At 56.5% G+C, this 22209-nt stretch overlaps 1 protein-coding gene and 3 long non-coding RNA genes across 4 annotated transcripts in view; 2 read left to right on the forward strand and 2 right to left on the reverse strand.

Annotated features, from left to right (window-relative positions):
- Positions 1-15707, reverse strand: part of LOC141947550 (uncharacterized) — a 491575-nt gene extending 475868 nt beyond the window's left edge. The window contains exons 1-8 of the mRNA XM_074878719.1: positions 15611-15707; positions 15391-15524; positions 15155-15347; positions 15010-15072; positions 14508-14579; positions 14246-14317; positions 14056-14154; positions 13565-13672 (exon numbers count right to left, since the gene is read on the reverse strand). Coding sequence (XP_074734820.1) covers positions 13565-13672; positions 14056-14154; positions 14246-14317; positions 14508-14579; positions 15010-15072; positions 15155-15347; positions 15391-15524; positions 15611-15707 — 838 coding nt within the window. The remainder of the gene's footprint in view (positions 1-13564; positions 13673-14055; positions 14155-14245; positions 14318-14507; positions 14580-15009; positions 15073-15154; positions 15348-15390; positions 15525-15610) is intronic.
- Positions 7407-9455, forward strand: LOC141947983 (uncharacterized). Its single transcript, XR_012630328.1, has 2 exons — positions 7407-8266; positions 9014-9455. It is a non-coding gene; the product is annotated as an uncharacterized LOC141947983 (long non-coding RNA).
- LOC141947982 (uncharacterized) lies at positions 9577-10178 on the reverse strand. The gene is made up of 2 exons (XR_012630327.1): positions 10056-10178; positions 9577-9687 (listed from the first exon to the last, which is right to left on the reverse strand). It is a non-coding gene; the product is annotated as an uncharacterized LOC141947982 (long non-coding RNA).
- LOC141947984 (uncharacterized) lies at positions 10094-10615 on the forward strand. The gene is made up of 2 exons (XR_012630329.1): positions 10094-10352; positions 10434-10615. It is a non-coding gene; the product is annotated as an uncharacterized LOC141947984 (long non-coding RNA).
- Positions 15708-22209: the final 6502 nt, after the last annotated feature.

Consider the following 22209-nt stretch of genomic DNA (forward strand, 5'->3'; position numbering starts at 1 on the left):
CTTGCTTTTACAGCTCAGAGATGCCTTGCTTTTACAGCTTAAAGGAATTTTAGTTTAAAGTACAATTTAAGTTTACTATAGCTAACTATTTTACAGTTATGCTTCACTTTCTTAATATACCTATATCACTCCCGTTCCACCAGCAAAGCCATCGCCCACTGCGTCCCACACAGACGCGGGCCTTCAGCATTCGGGCGCGAAAACCACTTGCTGAGCTAAGGCACAAATCAGAGTTCCCTCCCTCCCTCCCTCCCATAGAACATCTCCTCGGTGAGTGCCCCAACTCTGAGCTGTTAATAAAGCCCGCCTAGAGATACCCACAGGCTGGTGAAGTTCTTTAACACCACCATGCTGCAAAAGTAGCAGCAGCTTACAAGGCAAGAAAAAACCCAACATTTCTAAACAAATTCCACCTAGTTCATAAGAAATCTGAAGCAGCCAGGAAGGTACAAGCGACTCCTTTGGGATGATCCTAACAGACTAACACCATCCCTGGACGTTTGACAGAAGACCAGAGAACTGCATCTTGATTCCCATAGTAGGCTGTGAATTTGCAGATTTTCAGGAGAGGCTTAGGATACACGAGATAAAACGGCTTAGCAGGAAGAGAGTAAGGGCATATTTTGATCCTTACTGCGAGTCTAACATAGCCCTGGCCTAACTGGCTCTTTGTCTTTTGTTCACCTAGGTACAACACGAGTTTTGAGTGCCAAAGCTTTTCCCACGTCTTCCACGTCTGTTAACGTTCACGAAGTAGATGCAGAAACGTGCTACGATCTATTACGGGCTGTGGGCTTGCAAATTCGAACCGCTGTTCTCTGCAAAGAACACGCGGTACAGGCACTCTGCCATCCCCAGTACTCCCAGTAACACACGCGCAGAGCACAAACATTCCCGTAGAAGACCTTGCGCCCAGCGTCCTCACTAGGTAAGTGGCCTTGCTGGGAGGCCCGTAAGAGCTGGTGGAAAAAGCTGCCACCTCACTACTCTTTCATCTTCACCCAAAGGGATCTTGTGTTGGAACAGTTCCCCGCTCTCCAAGTAGGTGCCTTATTCTTGGAGGGAAAGACACGCAGACATCACCTGGAGACGCTCGTGTCCCGCTCAGCGCCGTCAAGCCTCTACTCTGCTCCCGCCCGGCTGATCCGCAGGGGATCCCACTTCCCACAAGTGCTGCCGTCTCTCACGTGACTCCACTGATGCGCTAACCCTGGCAAAGCCGCAGCCCAGCTTTATTCCCAGCTCCCCCGGTGAAAGGCCTCGCGACATACCGGAGGCCCTTCCATTCTCCGTGCGTGAGGAGCAAGTAGGCTACATGTCGCCCGAAAAAAACACGCAGAGCCCAACACTTTACAGCGTTTCTTTCTCGTGCTTGCCCAGATCCCCCTGGATGGCGTCCCGTCCCTCAGGCGTGTCAACGACACCACTCGGCTTGGTGTCATCTTAAATCGCTTAGCGCAGGTGACTACGCTGGAAAGACCGCAGCAAGTTTGAAGTCACGCTGTAGATAACGCCTTGGGTAAGTTCAGGCTGTTTAACGCCCGAGCGTTGCTGTGAACGGAACGTGTCACACGTGACAACAGGAGCCACGCCGGTAAGTAACTGCTCTGGTGAACCCCCCCGGCAGCTGGGGATGCTGATACCTGCTCGGAGAACCAAGGAAGAGGAAGCGCTGTTCCCTAAATACTGTTTAAATAAGTTAAAGAAACAGCATTGCTTGTCGGGGAAGGCAGCTGGGCTGCCGATAACCTGATTGAAGAAGAGTTTGACCTTGACAAGCTTCCGGTGTACCCTTGAGATAAGGAAGCTATGCTTAAAGCAAATAACTTTCAAGGAGCTGCTGACTACATAGCAGGATGAAGCAAGCAGGGAGGAAACTGATCAAGGTTATCCAATGAGAATGTTAAAAACAACTTTTTGACCAATTCTGTTGTAACACTCTGGCACCTGAAATATATAAAAATGCATGCTTTTAGTAATAAAAAAAACTAGCCGCTTGTTCAGCCATGTGAGTGTGTGTGTGTCGCTTTGTCTGTCTCTACAGCAACATTGCTTTGGAAAGGACAGCTTCATTCGCTCCAAGCTTCTGTCATGGATGACGTTTGGCGCATTTTTATGCTTAGGCGTCGCCCTGTGGGATTTCCAGGTCTGTTTTTGTCGGAAGCCATTTCGAAGGGAGTTTGGGAGGGAGGGCGGTCACCCGTCTGTCATCCGCCACCTCTCGCGCCCACTGGGTGTGGGGCCGCACGGCACCGCCCCCTCGCGGGACTCTCTCTCCTCACCGGAGAGCGGGAAAATGGTGTCCGCCCCCTCGGGCATTTCTGCCGAGGCGCCGCCGGGCGCTGTGGTAAAATGGCGGCGTGGAGCGGGCTGCTCGCTCTCTCGCTCGCAAACGGTGGGAGCGTGGCTCCAGGCTCCGGACACCGGCTGGAAAGCGGCGTCCGCCCCTCGCGGCCGCACAGCCGCCCCAGCGCCCCTGTGAGAGCTGGAGCCAGCGCCACCTCGAAAGTTGCTCCTGTTGTCTTCGCAGCCGGGTGAGAGAAACCTGTGGCTCGCTGTCGATGCTCTGTTGCGAACTGTGTATTTTTGGCGGGGTTTGTCTGTGCTTGTCTCTCTCTGCCTCTGCGCTTGGGTTTTACGCCGCTCCCCTTCGGGAGCGATCTGACTCGGAAGCGTTAGGTCAGCGTGGCGTCACTACTCGATCAGAATCCCTTTTCTGGTGCGTGGTAGGAGTTGCCCCCCCGCCCCCCCAGCACCCGGCGCAGGAGCTGGGGCTTCTAAGATGGCGGCGGCCGGCTCCTCCTTTTGGCGCCTCTGGCGGCACACCGCGGCTGCCGTGACGGCCGCAGCCTGGCCGGGTGCAGAGCAGCGCGCAGCCGCGCCCTCGTGGCGGGAAGAGGGAGGCGGGAGCGCTGGTGTAGAGACAAGGCCCTCAGGCAGCGGCACTGGCCTGGCTCGAGTCCGTCCGTCCCCGTCCCGTCCCCCGCCCCCCCGCTTGACGAGCGACCACTTCCTCTGATCCCCTTGAAATGGTACCGGCGGGTTGTTTTGGTTGCCCCATCCCCATCGTCTGGTCACGAACGGCGGTTTGTTGAGGTTTATGATCGGTGTGAAGCCGCCTTGGTATACCTCCGTAAGGCGGGTTGACTTTTTTGCTGTTTGGGGGGTGCCCGTCAAAGTCTGTGGGAGAAGGAGAGGCGGTGGTTCGGCTCGTTAGCGTGTCTGCAGTGTGGGAGTCCTCGGGACTGACGGGGCTCGGGGAGGGGAATGGCGTGTGTCCGTCCCGGCCGCGCCCCGCCGTGGGTTTCCCGCGAGCTACCGGCAGCTCGCCGCCCGCCAGGCGGGCGATGGCGGGGCCCGCGCACGGCGCCGGAGCCCCGTTGCCTGCCGCGGCGGGAGCCGGAGCCGCACCGGGAGCCGGCTGGAGTAGGCGCCGGGCGGAAGGGGCCACCCGTCCATCATCCCGTTCCTGTCGCGGCCGTTGGGTGTGGGGCCGCGCGGCACCGCCTGCCCGCGGGACTCTCTGTCCTCGCTGGAGAGCGGGAAAATGGCGTCGGCCCCCTCCGGCATTTGTGTGGAGGCTTGTGTGTTCAAGCGCAGCGGCCAAATGGCGGCCCCGGCTGCGGGCCGGCCGCTGCGGCGCTCGGTGGGGCTGAGCGGGCCGGGGCCGCTGCCCTGTAGTCCCGCGCCGCGGGGGTGCCTCTCGGCGGCCGTGCCGGTGGCGGGCAGGGGCCCGCGGGCTGGCGTCCCCTCGTCCGGAAGGGGCTGCGCGGCCCGGCGCGGGTGGCCTTGCGTTGCCAGGCCGGGGAGTGTGTCGTGCAGGCCGCGGTCGCTCGGGTGTTGGTGGGCAGTCTTGGTGCCAGCGGTGGCTCGGGCTTCCAGGACGGCCACTAGCCCTGGTTCTCGTTAGCACTGTGACCGGGCTTAGGGGCTTTGGATCCCCTCCGGCCCATCGCCACTGCCCTTCTGGCCGCTTGCGTGTTGATTCGCATCAGCTGCTCAGACTGGAGATTAGTCCTTACCCGGAAAACTTGACCTGCAGGAAGGATAACGTCTTGTGTTTTTCCTGCATTGTACTGTGGTGTCCGTGTCGATAGGGTCACGCACGCCTACGCTAGCGCTCTCAAACCGAGATGTTCTATGGGAGGGAGGGAGGGAAGTGTGATTTTGTGCCTTAGCTCGGGAAGTGCTTTTCGCGCCCGAATGCTGAAGGCCCGCGTCTGTGTGGGACGCAGTGGGCGATGGCTTTGCTGGTGGAACGGGAGGAGTTACTGAAATGGCATTGTGAGACTGAAGAGCAGACCAGAAGGCAGATGGGGTTTTGTAAAAAAAAAAATAAATAAAATGTGGGAGCGTGTGAATGATGGGCTCGAGGGAGGTGCAGTGAAATGGGGAGCCGGTAGGAGAATTCGAAGAGGAGATGCAGTTTTCAAAGACAAAGGGGCAGTATGCGTCCACAGTGGGTCTAAAGAGCGGTGACTGATCCCCGTCTGTGGCACTGGGTCTGCTGGCCCTAGAATGAAGGAAGGGTTTTTTGTGTCTTTGAGCTATTCGTGGTGTTGCTTTCTCTCCTGAGTGCTGGTGTAGGAATGGCAGTAGAGTGTTTGAACTCCTTGAGGCGTGAGAGCTTGGACCTCTTGGAGGATTGATTTCAGTGGGACTGCTCGCGCGCTGACCTCTAGCCATGCTTCTGTGGCTTCTGCAGGTAACTTCGTGAGTGGATTATTGGGGAATGGAGCGTTCAGTATGAACGAGGGAAGGAAACTCTGGTCCTTTTTAGTCACAGGTTGGCGTATGAATGCCCAGAGATGCCGCCTTACCGCTGTAGTTTGCTTTGGCACCGACATAATTCTTGCTAGCACACACGCAGCATTTACTAGAAGTCGTAGTTATGAAGTGTTCTTTTTCAGAGTCCTGTGCAGAAGGGGGTGAGAGGTGTGTGTCAATTCAAGTACCCGTCTCTAGTCACGTACAGGTTGTGCTGCCTGTGGTGAGGGTTGCTGGAGGGCTGGATTTGCCGGAGGAGCAGGGTGCTGTCATGAGGGCAGGCAGTCGCAGCTGTCAGATCAGCGAGGAGGGATACAGAAGCGTTTTTCAAAGAGGAAGCATTCCATGGACGAGACGTGTCTTTCCAAAGCGGGAGACGCTTGCTGAGCGTCGGTGTTGTTTTGGGCCTGCGCTTTGGCCAGAGGCACGCTGGTTCGTTGGTGGCCGTTGCTCGTTACACCCGTAACTGGGAAGTGGCTTTGGTTTTGGCTTAGAGAAGAGACCGCTTCCACGGTATGTCCAGTCAGGCACCGGAGAGTTGTTGACGTGAGAGATTTTTCTTTGGAAAGTGAACTGCTTTATCGCTTTTTGGCCAAGGTAAGTCTTGCATTATAAAAGAAGTGCCAGCGCAGCTGTTTTACTGCAGCGCACGGTGGCGGTGGTGGATTAGCGGGCCGTTCTCGGTAGCGCCGATTGTTTGAAAAGCAGATCAAGGGACTCGGAAAGTAGGTACGGAAGAAGGAAATTGAGCTGTATAAAGCGCTTGTTAGGATAAGTGCGTCAAGTGAAGTTCTCTGGCACAGGGGTGAGGTGGAAAGCCCGAGTTCTGACCCAAACTGGTAGGAGCAGTGAAGAGGCGGAAGGTTGCCGCTGGCTGCCGCGCATTTATTTCCTCGTACCGTACTTGTTTGCACCGAGTGTCGAAGATCAGAAATGACGGGGAGGTGGCTCTGCGCAGCTGCCTTGCTAAGCGCTGCTTGGCTGCAGCAGCAAGGGATGGCGAGCCGTAAGGGTAGTAGCCACGTGAAGCTCAGGTTACCTTCGGAGCACAACAGTGGTGACAGTTGAACAGCACCTGGGGGCAGCACCTTGGCAGGCTCGAAGTGAGAAGCAAGAGGTCAGGGTGATGAAAGTCGTGGCTGGTCTCCTGGGTCTGTTCAGAAGGAACGGTGGAAATGTCAGTACGTGGGCCTTTACGAGTTATGCAAAATTAGGTGGTGGTCCAAAGAGTAAAGAGGAAAAAGCGTGAAGAGACCTGGCAGCGTTGGGACTGGAGGGAGTGTCTCAGCCTAGAGACTGTGGAAGCGCACGGTGGCGTAGCACTGGAACTGGTGACGGCGGCATTCCTGTTTCCTGTTTGCTTCTGGATTGTCCGTTACCTCCTAAGGTGCGAGTGACAGCTGAAGCTCTTGTCACAACTGGGGCATTTGTATTTCTCCACCGTTTCAAAAGAAATGGTTGAACTTACAATGCACCTTCTTTTTTCTCGTGGACTCCTGTTCCGAGCAATTGTCCTTAAGGTCCTCTTGAGGTCGACGGTTTCCCGACATCTTCATCTGTTCCTGTCCCGGAGCCTGAGAGCAGTCCCACAGGTAAGTCAGTGAGAGGAGGGAGCATCTACCTTTTTGTCGTCTTTCCGTGTGCAATGAAAGTTGCTCCTTCTGTGGCTGATGCACACAGCCGGGCAGAAGAGCCGAGAGGGAAGGGGTTGGGCTCAGCGATGTGCCCCGGGGCGCTTTCCCTTGCGAAGCTGTTTTTGCCAGCCCCTGGGAGCCTGAGCTGCTCCCGGCGGGCTTGTTGGGGCCGAGTTCAGAGCTGGTGTGAGCTCCAGGGAGCCCTTTCTCCCGGCAGCTCCTCGCGTGGCTCGTTGGTCCCAGCGTGGTGCCGCTGCAGGCACGCGGTAACTCTTTGCACCGTGCTCCTGAGGGGAAGGGAGAGGGGAGTGCTGCGGAGGAAGCCCGTCCTTGACTTCCACTGGCTGCCACTCCGCTCCGAGGAAGTTCCTTGAGCGGTGTCCCGGGAGCTGATCTGTCGTGCGCTTCTCTGCAGCCGTGCCCGTGGGTGAAGGAGACGCAACTTCCCGGCCGGGTCCCAGGACCGAGCCTGTGGGAGATGGCGTGGGTACGTCCGGGGTTTTTTTTCCTCCCTGCGAGAGCCGCCAGCTCAAAGCCCAAAGCTCAGGCAGCTGGGTGACTCTGCGGGTGTGAGGAGGGAGACCTGCCCGTGGGTGCCCTCTCCTTGCGTGGTCCCCTCGCCGCTTCAGTGATTGGGTTCTGGCGATGTAGATCCGAGGAGACGACGGGAGCTTCTCTGGGTGTTTGGTTACAGACGTGCCCGCAGGGAGGGCTTTCCCAGCTCCTCGGCCGCATCCGGCGCCACAGTCCGGCTGGCGTCGCAGGGGTGTGTAGTCTGTGTCTGCTGCCCTCACGGGCTGTGCGCTGGTGTTCTGTAATTTGTTCATGGGAAATTGAGCCCAATACTTTCTGTTAAGGTCCTCCGAGAGCAAAGAACCCTGCAGAAGGAGGGGAAAAAACGTCCCCGGAGCCCTTGGAGTTCCTAAAGGAAATCCTGGAGGAACTGGAGAGAGGACACAGTGGCTGCAACTAAGTTAGTTACAATGAGGCAATATAGAATTCTGGGAGGACTGGAAGAGATATCATAGGCACTTAAGAGATTTATTAGCTGTAGAAGTTTTGAGGTGGCAGTCCAGTGTGGCCTGTCAAGAAAAGTGATGGATGCTAGAGAATGACAGTGGATTTTAGAGAACTAAACAAACATACTGCACTGCTTGCAGCAGCTGTGCCAGACGCTCTCACTTTAATAGAAGAAGCTCAGAAACATCCAGGAACTTGGTATGCTGTAATAGATTTGGCTAATGCATTTTTTACCATCCCATTTGCAGAAAAGCGTTGGGACCAATTTGCTTTCACAAGGGTGGCTGCAGAGCCCCACTATCTGTTACAGATTTGTAGCTGAACACTTAGATGAAATACAGCTGCCTCCTCACACACAATGAAGCCACTATATAGATGATATTTTGATTCAAGGAAATGATGAGGAGGAGATACAACAAGTTGTTGAATTAATAGTAGATCATATGAAACAAAAGGGCTGGGAAATGAACCCTGAAAAAATCCAAGGACCGTCTGAGACAGTGAAGTTTCTGGGAATTCAGTGGCATTGCGGGCATCAAGCCAGCCCCACATGGCCCTGACCGCCCCAGAAACCCATCTCCTTTTCCAGGACAACCTGTCTTAATCGAACTCCCCACGGTGGGAGCAGTACCATTGGTATTGGATACCCAAATAAACAAGTAGACCTGGAAAGCCAAAGATGCACATGGAAAGGAGCACAAAATTAATACAAGGCGGATTATCCCATCTTTCTGACTATAACCCACTTCTGGTTCTCAAAATGAACCGAGAAGCTTTTCTTTCCTTTTTCTTGCAGGTAAAACCCCCGGAGAAAGATATCCTGAGTCACGACGGGGGATCCTTATGTAAATTTAAATTTTCATATAGTGTTGATGTTCATTGTGTTATTAATATTTCTAAGATGTATTGTCTATCATTGCAAAAATTGCTTTGGGTGAACATTTTCCTCTCCCTTGGTTCTGGGGGAAGCTCTGGCTTTCTAAGTGTTAACCAAGAATGGGAGGAAAACGAATTTGTGGGTTTTGGTCATTCTGTTGCCAGTATTATGAGCCAACAATAGACACCAAATCAGTGGAAGGTCCCTTTGTTAATGGGGCCTGGGCTTTAAAAGGTCATTACTGGGCCCGTGAAGACGAGATGAAGGTATCAAGGCCTAAACCACACATGCACTCTGGGCTGGGGGCATGGAAATGCATTTTCCTGCTGCGTAGGCAGACCCCCAACTCCAGCGAGCCAGGCCACCATCTTCAGCTCCACAATTGACAGCAAAACCCAGAATATTTTCCCTGTGATGTGTATGTGTTGGTCTTGTAAGTGTCCGTGTAAACTGTCTTGTAATTGTACTTGTTTATGCAGACAACCACCTTCTCCCCCCAATCCCCAAGGACCGCGAGCACATCCTTAGGTCTGGCCTGGGACACATTTTGGTCAAATATGTTTGGTTAAAATATTGTCAATTGACATTGTTATTGTTACTGTTACCTTTATTATACCTTTGGTTAGAATGTTGTTAACCATTGTTAATGTTAATATTGTTTTCTTTGTTATTTGTAGTGTTATTGCTCATTTACCTTTGTTTAAATCTGGGATAGAAGTTTCTAGGCCCAGATGACGCATGTGCTTTGGGATAAGGGGGTGCGGAAACCGATTTTCCTGCTGCGTATGCTGACCCCAACTTCGGCAGAGCAGGGCAACAGACCGTGTGGACTGCCAGGGCCGCCAACACTCGGTGGGATATTGCCAGAACCGCAGAAAAACAATGGAATCACTTGTTAGTGGTGATTCCAGTTCACTTTATAGCCTTAACTTTGTCAACTGTTATCCTAATTGCTCTTCTAATATGTCTCTTTTGTCCTTGTAAATGTCCACCATGTAAACTGCCGTCATGTTCTTCTACTGATTCCTCGCAACCTTAAAATCAGTTTGTAGAGTGTTTTGGTTTTGTAGAGTTAGTTAATTTTAAGCATGACATGTTTGTTAGAGATGTTGTTAGCTATATGCTTGTTAACTGAAGATATTCATATTTGTTAAAGATATTGTTAGTTACATGTTTATTAATGGAAAATTTATATATCTGTTAAAGACGTTATTAGTTATATGTTAGCCAGACACATTGTCAGTTATCGTGTTGCACGCTATTTCTGTCCTTTCTTTCTCTCTCTCTTTATATCTCTATCCTTCGCACCACCACGAGGACAGCCATGTCGAGCCACGGGGCAGTGTGAGAGACTGTGTTGTCTCGACATTGCTGCTGCACCACTGTGTCCTGGTTTAACCAGGATAGGGTTAAGTTTCCCCAGCAGTGGGGGGGAGCTCTAGCCGGGTTATTCAGATACCATGCAGACGTCACATCCTGGCAGGTCACATTGTCCTGGCGCCGGGAGCGCGGTGCACTTGTGGTTTTGTACATCGTGCTTCAAACTGCTGTATTTGGTAGCTATTTTGCTCTGTTCATTGCTATCACTATTACTGTTATTGTTATTGCTGTTGCTTGTTGTGTTGCTATTGCATTGTTGTATTAAACCTTTCCTTATTTCAGTCTTGGGGCTTTGTATTTCACTCCCTTTGTGGGGGAGGGGCAACGGCCGCGTGGTCTCAGACCCTGGCAGGGGCTAAACCACCACACACTGCCACTACCTGGCCTCAACATCCTGTCGCCATGGAGGAGTATGCTCTGAAGGAGACGAACCGTCCCTGAAGAAACCATCATACCTGCCTGAAGCCAGAACAACAACATCCTTGTCAGTGCCTGCCAAGCTGCGCTTGTGTGTGAGCCAGGTGGAGAAGAAATCGGGGTGAGGAAGGCGTGCGGAGGCTGAAGACGTCGCAGGCTGACGCGCACACACACCCCACCCGCCACCCCCCCACGCGCTATCACCGTGAACACCTAGACATGCGCACATGGGGGAACACGGGGCAGCACGTATGACAGTGAGCTCTGTGGAAATGGCGGACTCTTTGGAGAAATTGTGGGGACCGGGACAATAAAAGGACTGTGTACTCCTCTCTCAGGGCTCGGAGCTGGGATTTCAGGGGAGACCGAGCCAACAGGACGTTGCTGGATTCGTGGTGGTGGCAACTGATTTTGCTGCATCTCTTCTGTTTTCTTGCTTAAGTAGTCTGACTTTTTCTTTCTTTTTCCCTCTGTCCTATTGCTATTATCGCTTGTTACAAGAAATAGACTTTACAAGGTTGCATGGCATCTAACCTCGTTTGTGTCTTAAGTTCACTACTGAGATCATTTAAGAGCCCTCCCTGATATTGGATCGGGACATGCCTGACAAGACATCATCAATTGATGATGAAAGCTAATGTCACTAACCGTAGAGATGGTTTGAGAGCCATGATTCACCTGTAGGTCAAAGGACCGAATGAAGTGCTCAGGCTTGGACAACTGGCCCAAGCCAGAGTTGACCTATAGGTGAATCCTGTATATTTTATAACCGGTAACCATTGTGCTAGTAGGTATTATACTAAGTTATAACAAACCACCTAGTCTGATGTAAAAGGTGGAAGTGTTGAAGCCTGAGCAACAGGCCCTGAACCGAAACAGTTAACTCAGTATGTAATCATTAATGAAATGTGCATGGAGGATGGAGCTGTGATGAATGTATCTTTCCCTTCCTTTGGATATGAACAGAACAACAGAGTCATGGAGACAGGTGCCTGTCCTTGAGGCCTGATGTGAGACCTTGCATATGATCCGATCCAATAAGCATTGAAATTCCCTTAGCTTCTCCCTTGAGCCCTGGCCAGGCTCTGGGGGAATCTAATGTGAGATTGAAACCAGATATTTCTGCTTAAAACAAAGGTGCCAGTTATTCTGGCTTGCTGATTTTTGGGTATATAAGGCTGGACCCGCTCACAGCGACTTTGGGTGCCTCAGCTACGGGTGGACGCACCGCGTAGGATTTCCCACTTGCCGGGAAAGGCTCAACAAATCCTCGATGCAACCGGGGCTGCCCAGCGCCTGCGGGTCTGGATGATGGGAACGTACGCAAGTGGTGATGGATCTTTCTTAATCACTATTCTCTCGGGTATTAATGCTTTGATGCATTACCCTGTATGTTCCTATTTGTTTGAGTGCACTCTTCTGTCTTTTCTTACTGTATGTTTTCTTACTGTATGTTTTCTGTATTATTCTGTTATATTATTGAGATATTTCTACTAAAATACGCCTGCTATTTTCACTCTGGTGTTTGAGTTTAATTGGTATCCCTAATCGCCAAAACAGGTGCGCAGCGTCACAGCAGCTGGGGAAGGGTGGGCGGGGCACGGGGATGGTGGGGACAGTGGGGTGCTGGGTGGGTTGTGTGGTGTCACGGCAGCCGGGGACGGGTTGGGGGTGAAGTGGGGACAGTGGGGAGCGGGGCGCGCTGGGCTTCCCAGCATCTGCAGTGGTTGCTGGCATTGGGCTGTGGCAGGTGCATCCACCCAGTGAAAGCAGAGCTTCTTGGCTGCTGAAGTGTGGCAGCCTCTGGCTGTCTTTGTTTTCAAGGTCTCGCGGTAGTTGAGACCTTTGGCCAATGGAGCCGCTATTGACTGCAGGTCGGATTCGGCCTGGGTATAAATGGAGTCCCCTGGGGGAGCCATTTTGAGCTCGTCCCCCTGGAGCTGCACGCTGCGGTCGAGGACTCTCCCCTTGCGTTCGGGCTGCCGCCCAAGGAAACTCCTCGAGGTGCCTTGGGTCGGGATGCTGCCCTGAGCAGGTCCTCGAGGTTGAGAGCCCTCACTTGTCAGGTGGGTGATAGAGCGTTTTGGGTTGTCGTTAAACCCTAGGGAGTGAAGTTTTGTTTGCGTTTGGGGTTGCCGTGAAACCCCTGGGGTGTGAGGCTTTGTTTTACGTTTCGGGTTCCCGTTAAACCCCAGGAAGTGAAGCTTGCGTTTGGGGCTGCCGTTAAACCCCTGGGGAGTGGGGATTTGTAAAGTATTTTGGGTTGTTGTTAAACCCCAGAAAGTTATTCTGTTCTCCTCTTGCGGACATTCGAATCTGTAATTTACGGAGAGCTGGTTGGCTGTTTTATTAAAAAATAAATTTAGTTATTTTTTTAAAAATTGGTGGTGGATTCCTCATTTGGAAGCCTCCGTAACATGGGCCCAGCTCAGGGGTACCAGGGCGGCTGGTCCGGCTGTGGCGGGTGCGAGGGGGGGCCGCCAGTTTCCAGCCCCTGTCCGGAGGCTGCCGCGGCGCGCCTGTGGAGAGAGGAGGCGGCTGAGGCCCTCGGCTGGAGGAGGCACAGGGGAACTCTCTTCCCCAGCGCGGCCCACAAGCAGCTATCCAAGAAGCAGTGGGGTGAGGGGCGAAAATTATCAACTCACCCTTTTCTCCTCCGCCGCTGCTGCACCCACTTACAGCACAGCACCACCACAACTGTCACAGAAGCCACTAGTGCTATTGTGATGAGACTGAAGAACGTCTCCAGAGCCCAGCGAAGGAAAAAACCTGTGATGCTCTGGAGAAGGGAATCCGTTCTCTCCCCGACCACACCTGGAGGAGCAATTCAGGACGTTAGTCCCTCCGGTGCACCACCAGTAAGCTTGCGGCACCCTCCCGCCCTTTGGGACAGGTTGTCCCTCCAAACAAAACTCCGGCGGCCAGAAGGAGAGCACGGGCGGGGGAGCGCAGCTGCCTGGCCAGTCGCTGCTTGGAGGGACACGGACAAAAACCATCCCTGCAGCGGGTAGAGCCACCCACCCCCAACTCTCCCTGCCCCCAGGCCAGCTCCCACCCCCCGAGGGGACGGAGTTGGGCCTTCTCAAGAGACACTCGAGCCTTGCTCTCCCCTTCGGCCTTTGCCCCAGCACGGGCACCGCCCGCAGCCGCTGCCAGGTTTCGGGATGCGTCTCCCACTTGGGGACCCCAGCAGGAATGCTCAGTACCTGAGTCTGCTCTGTTTGGCTTGTCTTGTCCAGACTTTGAGAGCACTGCAAAAAAAAAAAGAGACGAAAGGTAAAGCCTGCGCATGGCTGAGGCACAGAGGATGCAGGGGGACGGGGAGGTGCCCTCGAAGCCCCTGCCCAGTCTGGCAGTCAGGGCATCCCTCTGGGCCTCGGCTCGCGGGAGGGCTCCCGCTCTGCGCTGCTCTGGCAGACACACAGCGATCCCGACGGGCGACACCGGCTGACCGCGGGGCAGCAATTACCTGGCGTGCCGGGGGCTCGCGTCGCCTCCGTTTCTGCGGCAGAGGCTGGCAGGGAGCCACTGCTTCCTTTGGGAAACGCCGTCTCCTGCGCAGCCTCTCGGTCCGTCCCTTGAGGAAGCAAGCGGGACAGTTGGGTCAGATGGAGCCGCTCCCCGTTGGGGAGATGGTGCCTTCAGGAGGCCACACTGCTCAGAGACCTCGATCTGGTTTAGGAAAATCTGCCTGCTGACGTCTGCACAAACCAGCGCTGAGCAGTCACGGGACAACCGGGGACCAGCTGCCCTCGGGACTTGGCCTGAGCCATGACTGGCAGCAGAGGCTCTGCACCAGCTCTGGGGCTTGCCAGCGCCCGCAAGGCGTGAAACCCGGCATCGCTGCTGCGAGGCTCTGCTCAACCCCCTCCCGCTGTCCCAGGCCACAGCGTCTCCAGACGAGTATCTCAGAGCTGCAGCTGTCTTGTGGCTAATGCTGAGTGAAAGAAATACACCCACCGTGTCCTCTCTCCAATTCCTCCAGGGTTTTCTTGACATTGTCCGAGGGCGCCGGGGACTTTTTCCCTCCTTCTGCAGGGTTCTTTTCTCTCGCAGGACCTTAACAGAAAATATTGGGCTCAATTTCCCATGAACAAATTACAGAACACCAGCGCACAGCCCGTGAGGGCAGCAGAGACAGACTACACATCCCTGCGACGCCAGCCGGACTGTGGCGCCGGACGCGGCCGAGGAGCTGGGAAAGCCCTCCCTGCGGGCACGTCTGTAACCAACCACCCAGAGAAGCTCCCGTCACCTCCTCTGATCTACATCGCCAGAACCCAATCACTGAATCGGGTTCTGCACCCACGGGCAGGTCTCCCTCCTCACACCTGCAGAGGCGCCCGGCTGCCTGAGCTTTGGGCTTTGAGCTGGTGGCTCTCGCAGGGAGGAAAACAAAACCCCGGACGTACCCACGCCATCTCCCGCAGGCTCGGTCCCAGGACCTGGTCGGGAAGCTGCGTCGCCTTCACCCACAGGCACGGCTGCAGAGAAGCGCACGACAGATCAGCTCCCGGGACACCGCTCAAGGAACTTCCTCGGAGCGGAGTGGCAGCCAGTGCAAGTCAAGGACGGGCTTCCTCCGCAGCACTCCCCTCTCCCTTCCCCTCAGGAGCACGGTGCAGAGAGTTACCGCGTGCCTGCAGCGGCACCACGCTGGGACCAACAAACCACGCGCGGAGCTGCCGGGAGAAAGGGCTCCCCGGAGCTCACACCAGCTCTGAACTCTGAGCTCAGGCTCCCAGGGGCTGGCAAAAACAGCTTCGCAAGGGAAAGCGCCCCGGGGCACATTGCTGAGCCCAACCCCTTCCCTCTCAGTTCTGCCCGGCTGTGCATCGGCCAGAGCAGCAGCAACTTGCACTGCACACGGAAAGACGACAAAAAGGTAGATGCTCCCTCCTCCCACTGACTTACCTGTGGGACTGCTCTCAGGCTCCGGGACAGGAACAGATGGGAAACCGTCAACCTTGAAAGGATCTGAAGGGAAATTGCACCTGAATAAGCTCTTGCCACCTTGTCAGCGTTTACTCTTTCAAGGAAAGGGACATTGAGAACTTACCTCTGGGATGCCCCAAGGGCTCCAAACCAACATCCAGCCGAGAAGCTGGATAACCGCTGCCCCCAGCCTCATCTAGAAGCAAGCAGAGATGAGAATCATTGCCCCTGCATGCTGGGATCCACTTCTGCCTTAGGCAAATGCAGGCACGGCAAGGGGCTCGCGTAACCACGTGGGGGGCAGACAAAGGTGGAGGCTGTCAAAGCCGCAGAGGGGCCTGGTGAGCTCTTGGCTGGCACCCGGCAGCTCTCCACAAACTCCTTCCGGGCCATGTGCAACGTCCCTCGAGGAGCAGATGGACCAATGTACGGCTCCTGGGGGCTTTCGTACAGGGAGAGCTCTCGCACACAGAGACAAAGCCCTCGCTGAAGCACTGGAGGGAAAAAGCCACCATCCACGCTTCTCGGGGAGAAGAGCCCGCTGGCCCGTGAAAGGCTGCGCCAGTGGCCGCTGGCTTACCTGCTCCCCGCGGTCGCCACGGAGCAGCCCGGGCAGCCCTGGCGTGCAGGGCCACCAGGAGGAGGAGGATGAGGAGGAGGTGGCGGGTGAGGGCCATGGCTCCCTGCACTCGTACCATACTGCTGCTGCTGTCGCTGCAGTGGGGGCAGGGACTGAGCGGTCAGTATTTATAGCCAGCGTGCCCCCACGGGGCTCTGTGACCTCACAGCCCTGCTCTGATGTCACGGCCCCACTGTGACCTCACGGCCGGGCGAGGCTGCGTGGGGATGGCTCTCGGGGTGCTCGAGGAGAGCCGCCGGAGCGATGCCGGGGGAGCTGCCCCCCAGGGAGGGGAGCTCGTCCCCTCGGGCAGCTCTGTCCTGTTTTCCGGGCACTGTCACGGGGCGGCGAGGAGCTCACAGCCCCCCAGAGCAGCAGGACAGCACAGCCAAGGGCTGCCTGACCTCCTCGGGTGCCCCATCTGCCAGCGCATCTACAGAGGGGGCGGGCAGGGGGGGCAAGTGCCGGGCGTCAAACGGCCTCGGGGGGGTCCCAGGGCGAGGAGGGCCTAGTCCCGGGAGGGGTGGGGGGTGTCCCAGTCCCGGGGGAAGGGCCCCGGCCGGGGAATCCCGCGCCCGCCCCTGGCCCGGGCGACGCGGGCGCCAGACCCTGGCGGGGCGTGTCCTGGGTGACCGGGCGGGGCCCGCAGCGGCCGCTCCTGCGGTTGGACGGGGCGTCCGGGGGAGGGGGGTGGGGGGGGGTGGCGTGACACCAGGTAGTAACGAAGCGGCTTTATTGCCGCAGGGCGGTGAGCACAGTGCCTGCCGGGGGGGGGGGGACACCCACGCATTTGGGGGGCCCCCAGAGCTGGGCAGGGGGACTGTGCCTCCCCTGAGGTGACACGGGGGGAGTTGCAGGGAGCGGCGGGACACGGCGAGGAGACTGGGGGAGACCGGGAGAAACCTGGGGGGCCCCGAGGGGATGAAGCTGGAGCGGGGGAGCCCCAGCAAGATTTTGGGGACCCCAAGGGGACCCAGCAGCACTGGAGGAAGATTGGGGCACCCCAGCAGGGACTCAGGGGGACCTCCAGGGACTTTGGGGACCCCAGGGGGACTCCAAGGGACAGTAGGGAGCCCGAAGGGGAACACGTGGGATCAGGGGGACGCTGGGTCCCAGCGGGGCAGCACATGGGGGACCCCAGGGGGACCCTGCGACACATTGGGGACCCTGGGGTGACTGGTAGGGACCGCGAGAGGAATGGGCAGGATCAGGGAGACCCGGGGGAAGCCCAGAGGACACGCTGGGCGTGACCCACGGGGATACTGGGAACCCTGGAGGTGCCAGAGGGCATTTGGGGGACCCAGGGCTGACCCGAGAGGACACGCGGGGGGACACTGGGGATCACAGGGGCACAGGGGACAACCGGACAGGTTGGGGGAGCTTCGGTAGTCCTAACGAGGCCAAGGGAGGGGGGGCTCGAGGGCATCCCTGACACCGCTGCCACCCCCATCTCCCCCGCGCGCACTGCATGGTGGCCCGCTTGGACGCCGTCCCCTGGCATTTTCCTCATGTCCAGCGGCAAGTGTCCTCATCCCTGCGGCCAGCCCCGTGCCCACTGCCCTCCCCACCCCTGGCCCCTTGCTGCCACTCAGCCGGGAAACGAGAGCGCCCGGTCTCAGCGCTCCTCGGCCACTGCTCCCACCGCCCTGTCCCCGTGTCCTTCCCTGCTGTCCCACCCTGGGGTGACCCAGGGGGCCTGAACCCCACCTTGTGCGCCCCCAAAATCTCACCACCCCCACCCCCACCCCCCTTTCACGTGTTCTCTATCCCCCAGGTTCCTCCGCAAGGATCCCCAAGCTCCCACGTCCCCTCCCCGCCACGGGACCGGCTGCACCCACTTCCATCGCATCCCGCCGGACACACGTGTTCCTTGGGGGGGGGTGGGGTGCGTGTGACATTGGGAGGGGGTGACGGTCCCCACCCGCGGGCTGACAGAGGCGTCTGCAAAGCGGGCTGGGGGGGGCGCAGACACACTGTCTGGCACCCGCGGGGCGGCGTGGCCTGCGCGTAGCACTGCCCTTCCTACACCAGCACTCGGGGGAGAAAGCGACAGCACCAATAGCTCAGAGACACAAAAACCCGTCCTCGTCCTCCCTTCCATGGGCCGGCAGAGCCAGCGCCATCGCCCACTGCGTCCCACACAGACGCGGGCCTTCAGCATTCGGGCGCGAAAACCACTTGCTGAGCTAAGGCACAAATCAGAGTTCCCTCCCTCCCTCCCATAGAACATCTCCTCGGTGAGTGCCCCAACTCTGAGCTGTTAATAAAGCCCGCCTAGAGATACCCACAGGCTGGTGAAGTTCTTTAACACCACCATGCTGCAAAAGTAGCAGCAGCTTACAGTGCAAGAAAAAAACCCCCACAACATTTCTAAACAAATTCCACCTAGTTCATAAGAAATCTGAAGCAGCCGGGAAGGTACAAGCGACTCCTTTGGGACGATCCTAACAGACTAACACCATCCCTGGACGTTTGACAGAAGACCAGAGAGCTGCATGTTGATTCCCATAGTAGGCTGTGAATTTGCAGATTTTCAGGAGAGGCTTAGGATACATGAGATAAAACGGCTTAGCAGGAAGAGAGTAAGGGCATATTTTGATCCTTACTGCGAGTGTAACATAGCCCTGGCCTAACTGGCTCTTTGTCTTTTGTTCACCTAGGTACAACACGAGTTTTGAGTGCCAAAGCTTTTCCCACGTCTTCCACGTCTGTTAACGTTCACGAAGTAGATGCAGAAACGTGCTACGATCTATTACGGGCTGTGGGCTTGCAAATTCGAACCGCTGTTCTCTGCAAAGAACACGCGGTACAGGCACTCTGCCATCCCCAGTACTCCCAGTAACACACGCGCAGAGCACAAACATTCCCGTAGAAGACCTTGCGCCCAGCGTCCTCACTAGGTAAGTGGCCTTGCTGGGAGGCCCGTAAGAGCTGGTGGAAAAAGCTGCCACCTCACTACTCTTTCATCTTCACCCAAAGGGATCTTGTGTTGGAACAGTTCCCCGCTCTCCAAGTAGGTGCCTTATTCTTGGAGGGAAAGACACGCAGACATCACCTGGAGACGCTCGTGTCCCGCTCAGCGCCGTCAAGCCTCTACTCTGCTCCCGCCCGGCTGATCCGCAGGGGATCCCACTTCCCACAAGTGCTGCCGTCTCTCACGTGACTCCACTGATGCGCTGACCCTGGCAAAGCCGCAGCCCAGCTTTATTCCCAGCTCCCCCGGTGAAAGGCCTCGCGACATACCGGAGGCCCTTCCATTCTCCGTGCGTGAGGAGCAAGTAGGCTACATGTCGCCCGAAAAAAACACGCAGAGCCCAACACTTTACAGCGTCCCGGCGCCGCTCCTCTGCGAGACCCCGACCCCGCCGGGGCCCCGGCTACGGGCAGGCCACGCCACCGCCCCCGGACGCCCCGTCCAACCGCAGGAGCGGCCGCTGCGGGCCCCGCCCGGTCACCCAGGACACGCCCCGCCAGGGTCTGGCACCCGCGTCGCCCGGGCCAGGGGCGGGCGCGGGATTCCCCAGCCGGGGCCCTTCCCCCGGGACTGGGACACCCCCCACCCCTCCCGGGACTAGGCCCCCCTCGCCCTGGGACACCCCCGAGGCCGTTTGACGCCTGGCACTTCCCCCCCCGCCCGCCCCCTCTGCAGATGCGCTGGCAGACGAAATAAACTTTCGAGAGACTTCAGGGAGAAGGATGGGGGGGCCGTGGCAAAGGCCTTGCTGAGCTCCACACGGATGACAGCCACAGCTCTTCCTTGGCCGCGGAGCTAGCCACGCTCCATCACAGAAGGCCACTAGGCTGCTCAGGCCGCACACGCCCAGCCTGCGCTCTCTTCCGGGTCCCTTGTGCATCACAAATAATTTAAGAAAATACTTTTTTTCTGGTTTATTGATTGACTTTGCTCTGTCACAGACGCCCGCGGTGACACGCTGCCTATAAATACTGACCGCTCAGCCCCCGGCCCCCACTGCAGCAGCAGCAGCATAACAGGAGGGCAGGGGGCCATGGCCCTCGCCCGCCACCTCCTCCTCATCCTCCTCCTCCTGGTGGCCCTGCACGCCAGGGCTGCCCGGGCTGCTCCATGGCGACCGCGGGGAGCAGGTAAGCCAGCGGCCGCTGGTGCAGCCTTTCACGGGCCAGCGGGCTCTTCTCCCCGAGAAGCGTGGATGGTGGCTTTTTCCCTCCAGTGCTTCAGCGAGGGCTTTGTCTCTGCGTGCCAGAGGGAAGGGGCTGGGCTCAGCGATGTGCCCCGGTGCACCTTCCCTTTCAAAGCTCTCTTTGCTGGCCGCTCTCACCCTGTGCTGCTCCTGGCGCTGGCTGCCGTGCCGGCGGGCTTGTTGGGGCCGAGTTCAGAGCCGGTGTGAGCTCCAGGGAGCCCTTTCTTCCGGCAGCTTGGTGCGGCGCTTCGGTTCCTCCCAGCGTGGTGCCGCTGCAGGTCAGCCGGCGTCGCCCGTCGGGATCGCTGTGTGTCTGCCAGAGCAGCGCAGAGCGGGAGCCCTCCCGTGAGCCGAGGTCCAGAGCGATGCCCTGACTGCCAGACTGGGCAGGGGCTTCGAGGGCACCTCCTCGTCCCCCTGCATCCTCTGTGCCTCAGCCATGCGCAGGCTTTACCTGTCGTCTCTTCTTTTTGGCAGTGATCTCAAAGCCCAGACAAGACAACCCAAGCAGAGCAGACTCAGGTACTGAGCATTCCCGCTGGGGTCCCCAAGTGGGAGACGCATCCCGAAACCTGGCAGCGGCTGCGGGCGGTGCCCGTGCTAGGGCAAAGGCCGAAGGGGAGAGCAAGGCTCGAGTGTCTCTTGAGAAGGCCCGACTCCGTCCCCTGGGGGAGTGGGAGCTGGCCTGGGGGCAGGGAGAGTCGGGGGTGGGTGGCTCTACCCACTGCAGGGATGGTTTTTGTCCATGTTCCTCGAAGCAGCGACTGGCCAGGCAGCTGCGCTCCCCCCGCCCGTGCTCTCCTTCTGGCTGCCAGAGTTTTGTTTGGAGGGACAACCTGTCCCAAAGGGCGGGAGGGTGCCCCCAGGCACCAGCACTGGGGGAGACAGAACTTCCTGGGTGTATGGAATGTGCTGTGAGCTTACCGGTGGTGCACAGGATGGGCTAATGTCCCGAATTGCTCCTCCAGATACGGTCAGGGAGGAAGCCCAAAGGATTCCAGTCCCCAGAGCAGTGCGAGCGTTTCCTGTCGCCAGGATGTGCGGTGGCACTGCATGATTGCCACGTTAGCGATGGTGATATCTGTGCCACTTGTACTGTTGCTCTGCTGTTTCTTCATCTGGCGGTACAGGAAGATAAAAGTGTGAGTTGATGATTTCTTCCCCCCCACCCCACTTCCTTGGATGGCCGCTCGTGGGCTGTCTGTGGCGCAGAGTCCCTGTGTCTCACCTGCAGCCGAGCGTCTCAGCTGTCTTTTGTCTCCACAGGAAGGTCTCTGCAGCATCAGGAAACCCCAGGTCTGCTCTTGGGCTTCTGTTGAAGTTTGCATTATAAACAGACAATAATTAAAATAAAATTTATTTTAATAAAATCAGCTGGCAGTTCAGCAATTATTCATAAATGGTAGATCCATATGTCTGTGAGACCAAATGCTGTTGCTACACAGACTCCTGGGATTCAATGACAATCCAAAACACTTGGTCACTCACTCACTTCAAAAGTGTGAGGCTCTGAACCTTGAGGACTTAGTTTGGGCAGTGTCCTGACCCAGGGGGGGAACCTCAAGGAGTTTCCTTGGGTTGGGTCCCAACCCAGGGGGAGACTCCTTGACTGCAGCGTGCTGCTCCAGAGTGGACTAGCTCAAAAAGGCTCCCCCAGGGGACTCCATTTATACCTGAGCCAAACCTGATCTGTGGTCAATATCAGCCCTTACTGAGGGCCCCAATTACTGTAAGGCCCTCAGAACAAGGGCACGAAAAGAAAGAAATCAATGGCCACTATGTTTCAGCAGCCAGGAAGCCCCATTTCCATCGAGCGAGTGCACCTGCCACACAACCCACCCCATGACTACAGTCATGGTTCGGCTGGTTTCCTTGCAGTGGTGGCACAGTTGCCTCTTGCCTCCAAGATTAAAAGGGAGTGCAGTCCCACCGAGTTTCAGTGCTCATTGGTAGATCATCATTCCCAGATAACCACACAAATCTCAAAAGACATACTCTGCTATTAACACAGACTTCACTACTTATACACAAATATAACCTATTATAATACAAACCATAACAAACATAACCACCATCATTATCAAAACTGAAGGAAATGAATTAACCATTCTGACAAGGAAAATTCAAACATATCCAACCCACCAGTTAATACCACAACAATTGCCTTTGAGTCTCTTGCCACTTTCTTCATTTGTGAAGAAAGAAGATTCATGAAGTAGCATGAACACATTCGGGACACAGAAACACCTTCCTCCCTTAACAGCACAAAGTTCAATCACATTCTTCTAAAAGATGCCAAGTTCACAAAAATTCATTCACCACCACATCGTCATCCAAGTCCTGATTGTTCGTAGCACTCACTACCACCATTGCCAATAGGGGTGCCGAAGCCATCTGTTT

The sequence above is a fragment of the Strix uralensis genome, chromosome 10 (genome assembly GCF_047716275.1).
Source record: "Strix uralensis isolate ZFMK-TIS-50842 chromosome 10, bStrUra1, whole genome shotgun sequence".
Classification (NCBI taxonomy): domain Eukaryota; kingdom Metazoa; phylum Chordata; class Aves; order Strigiformes; family Strigidae; genus Strix; species Strix uralensis.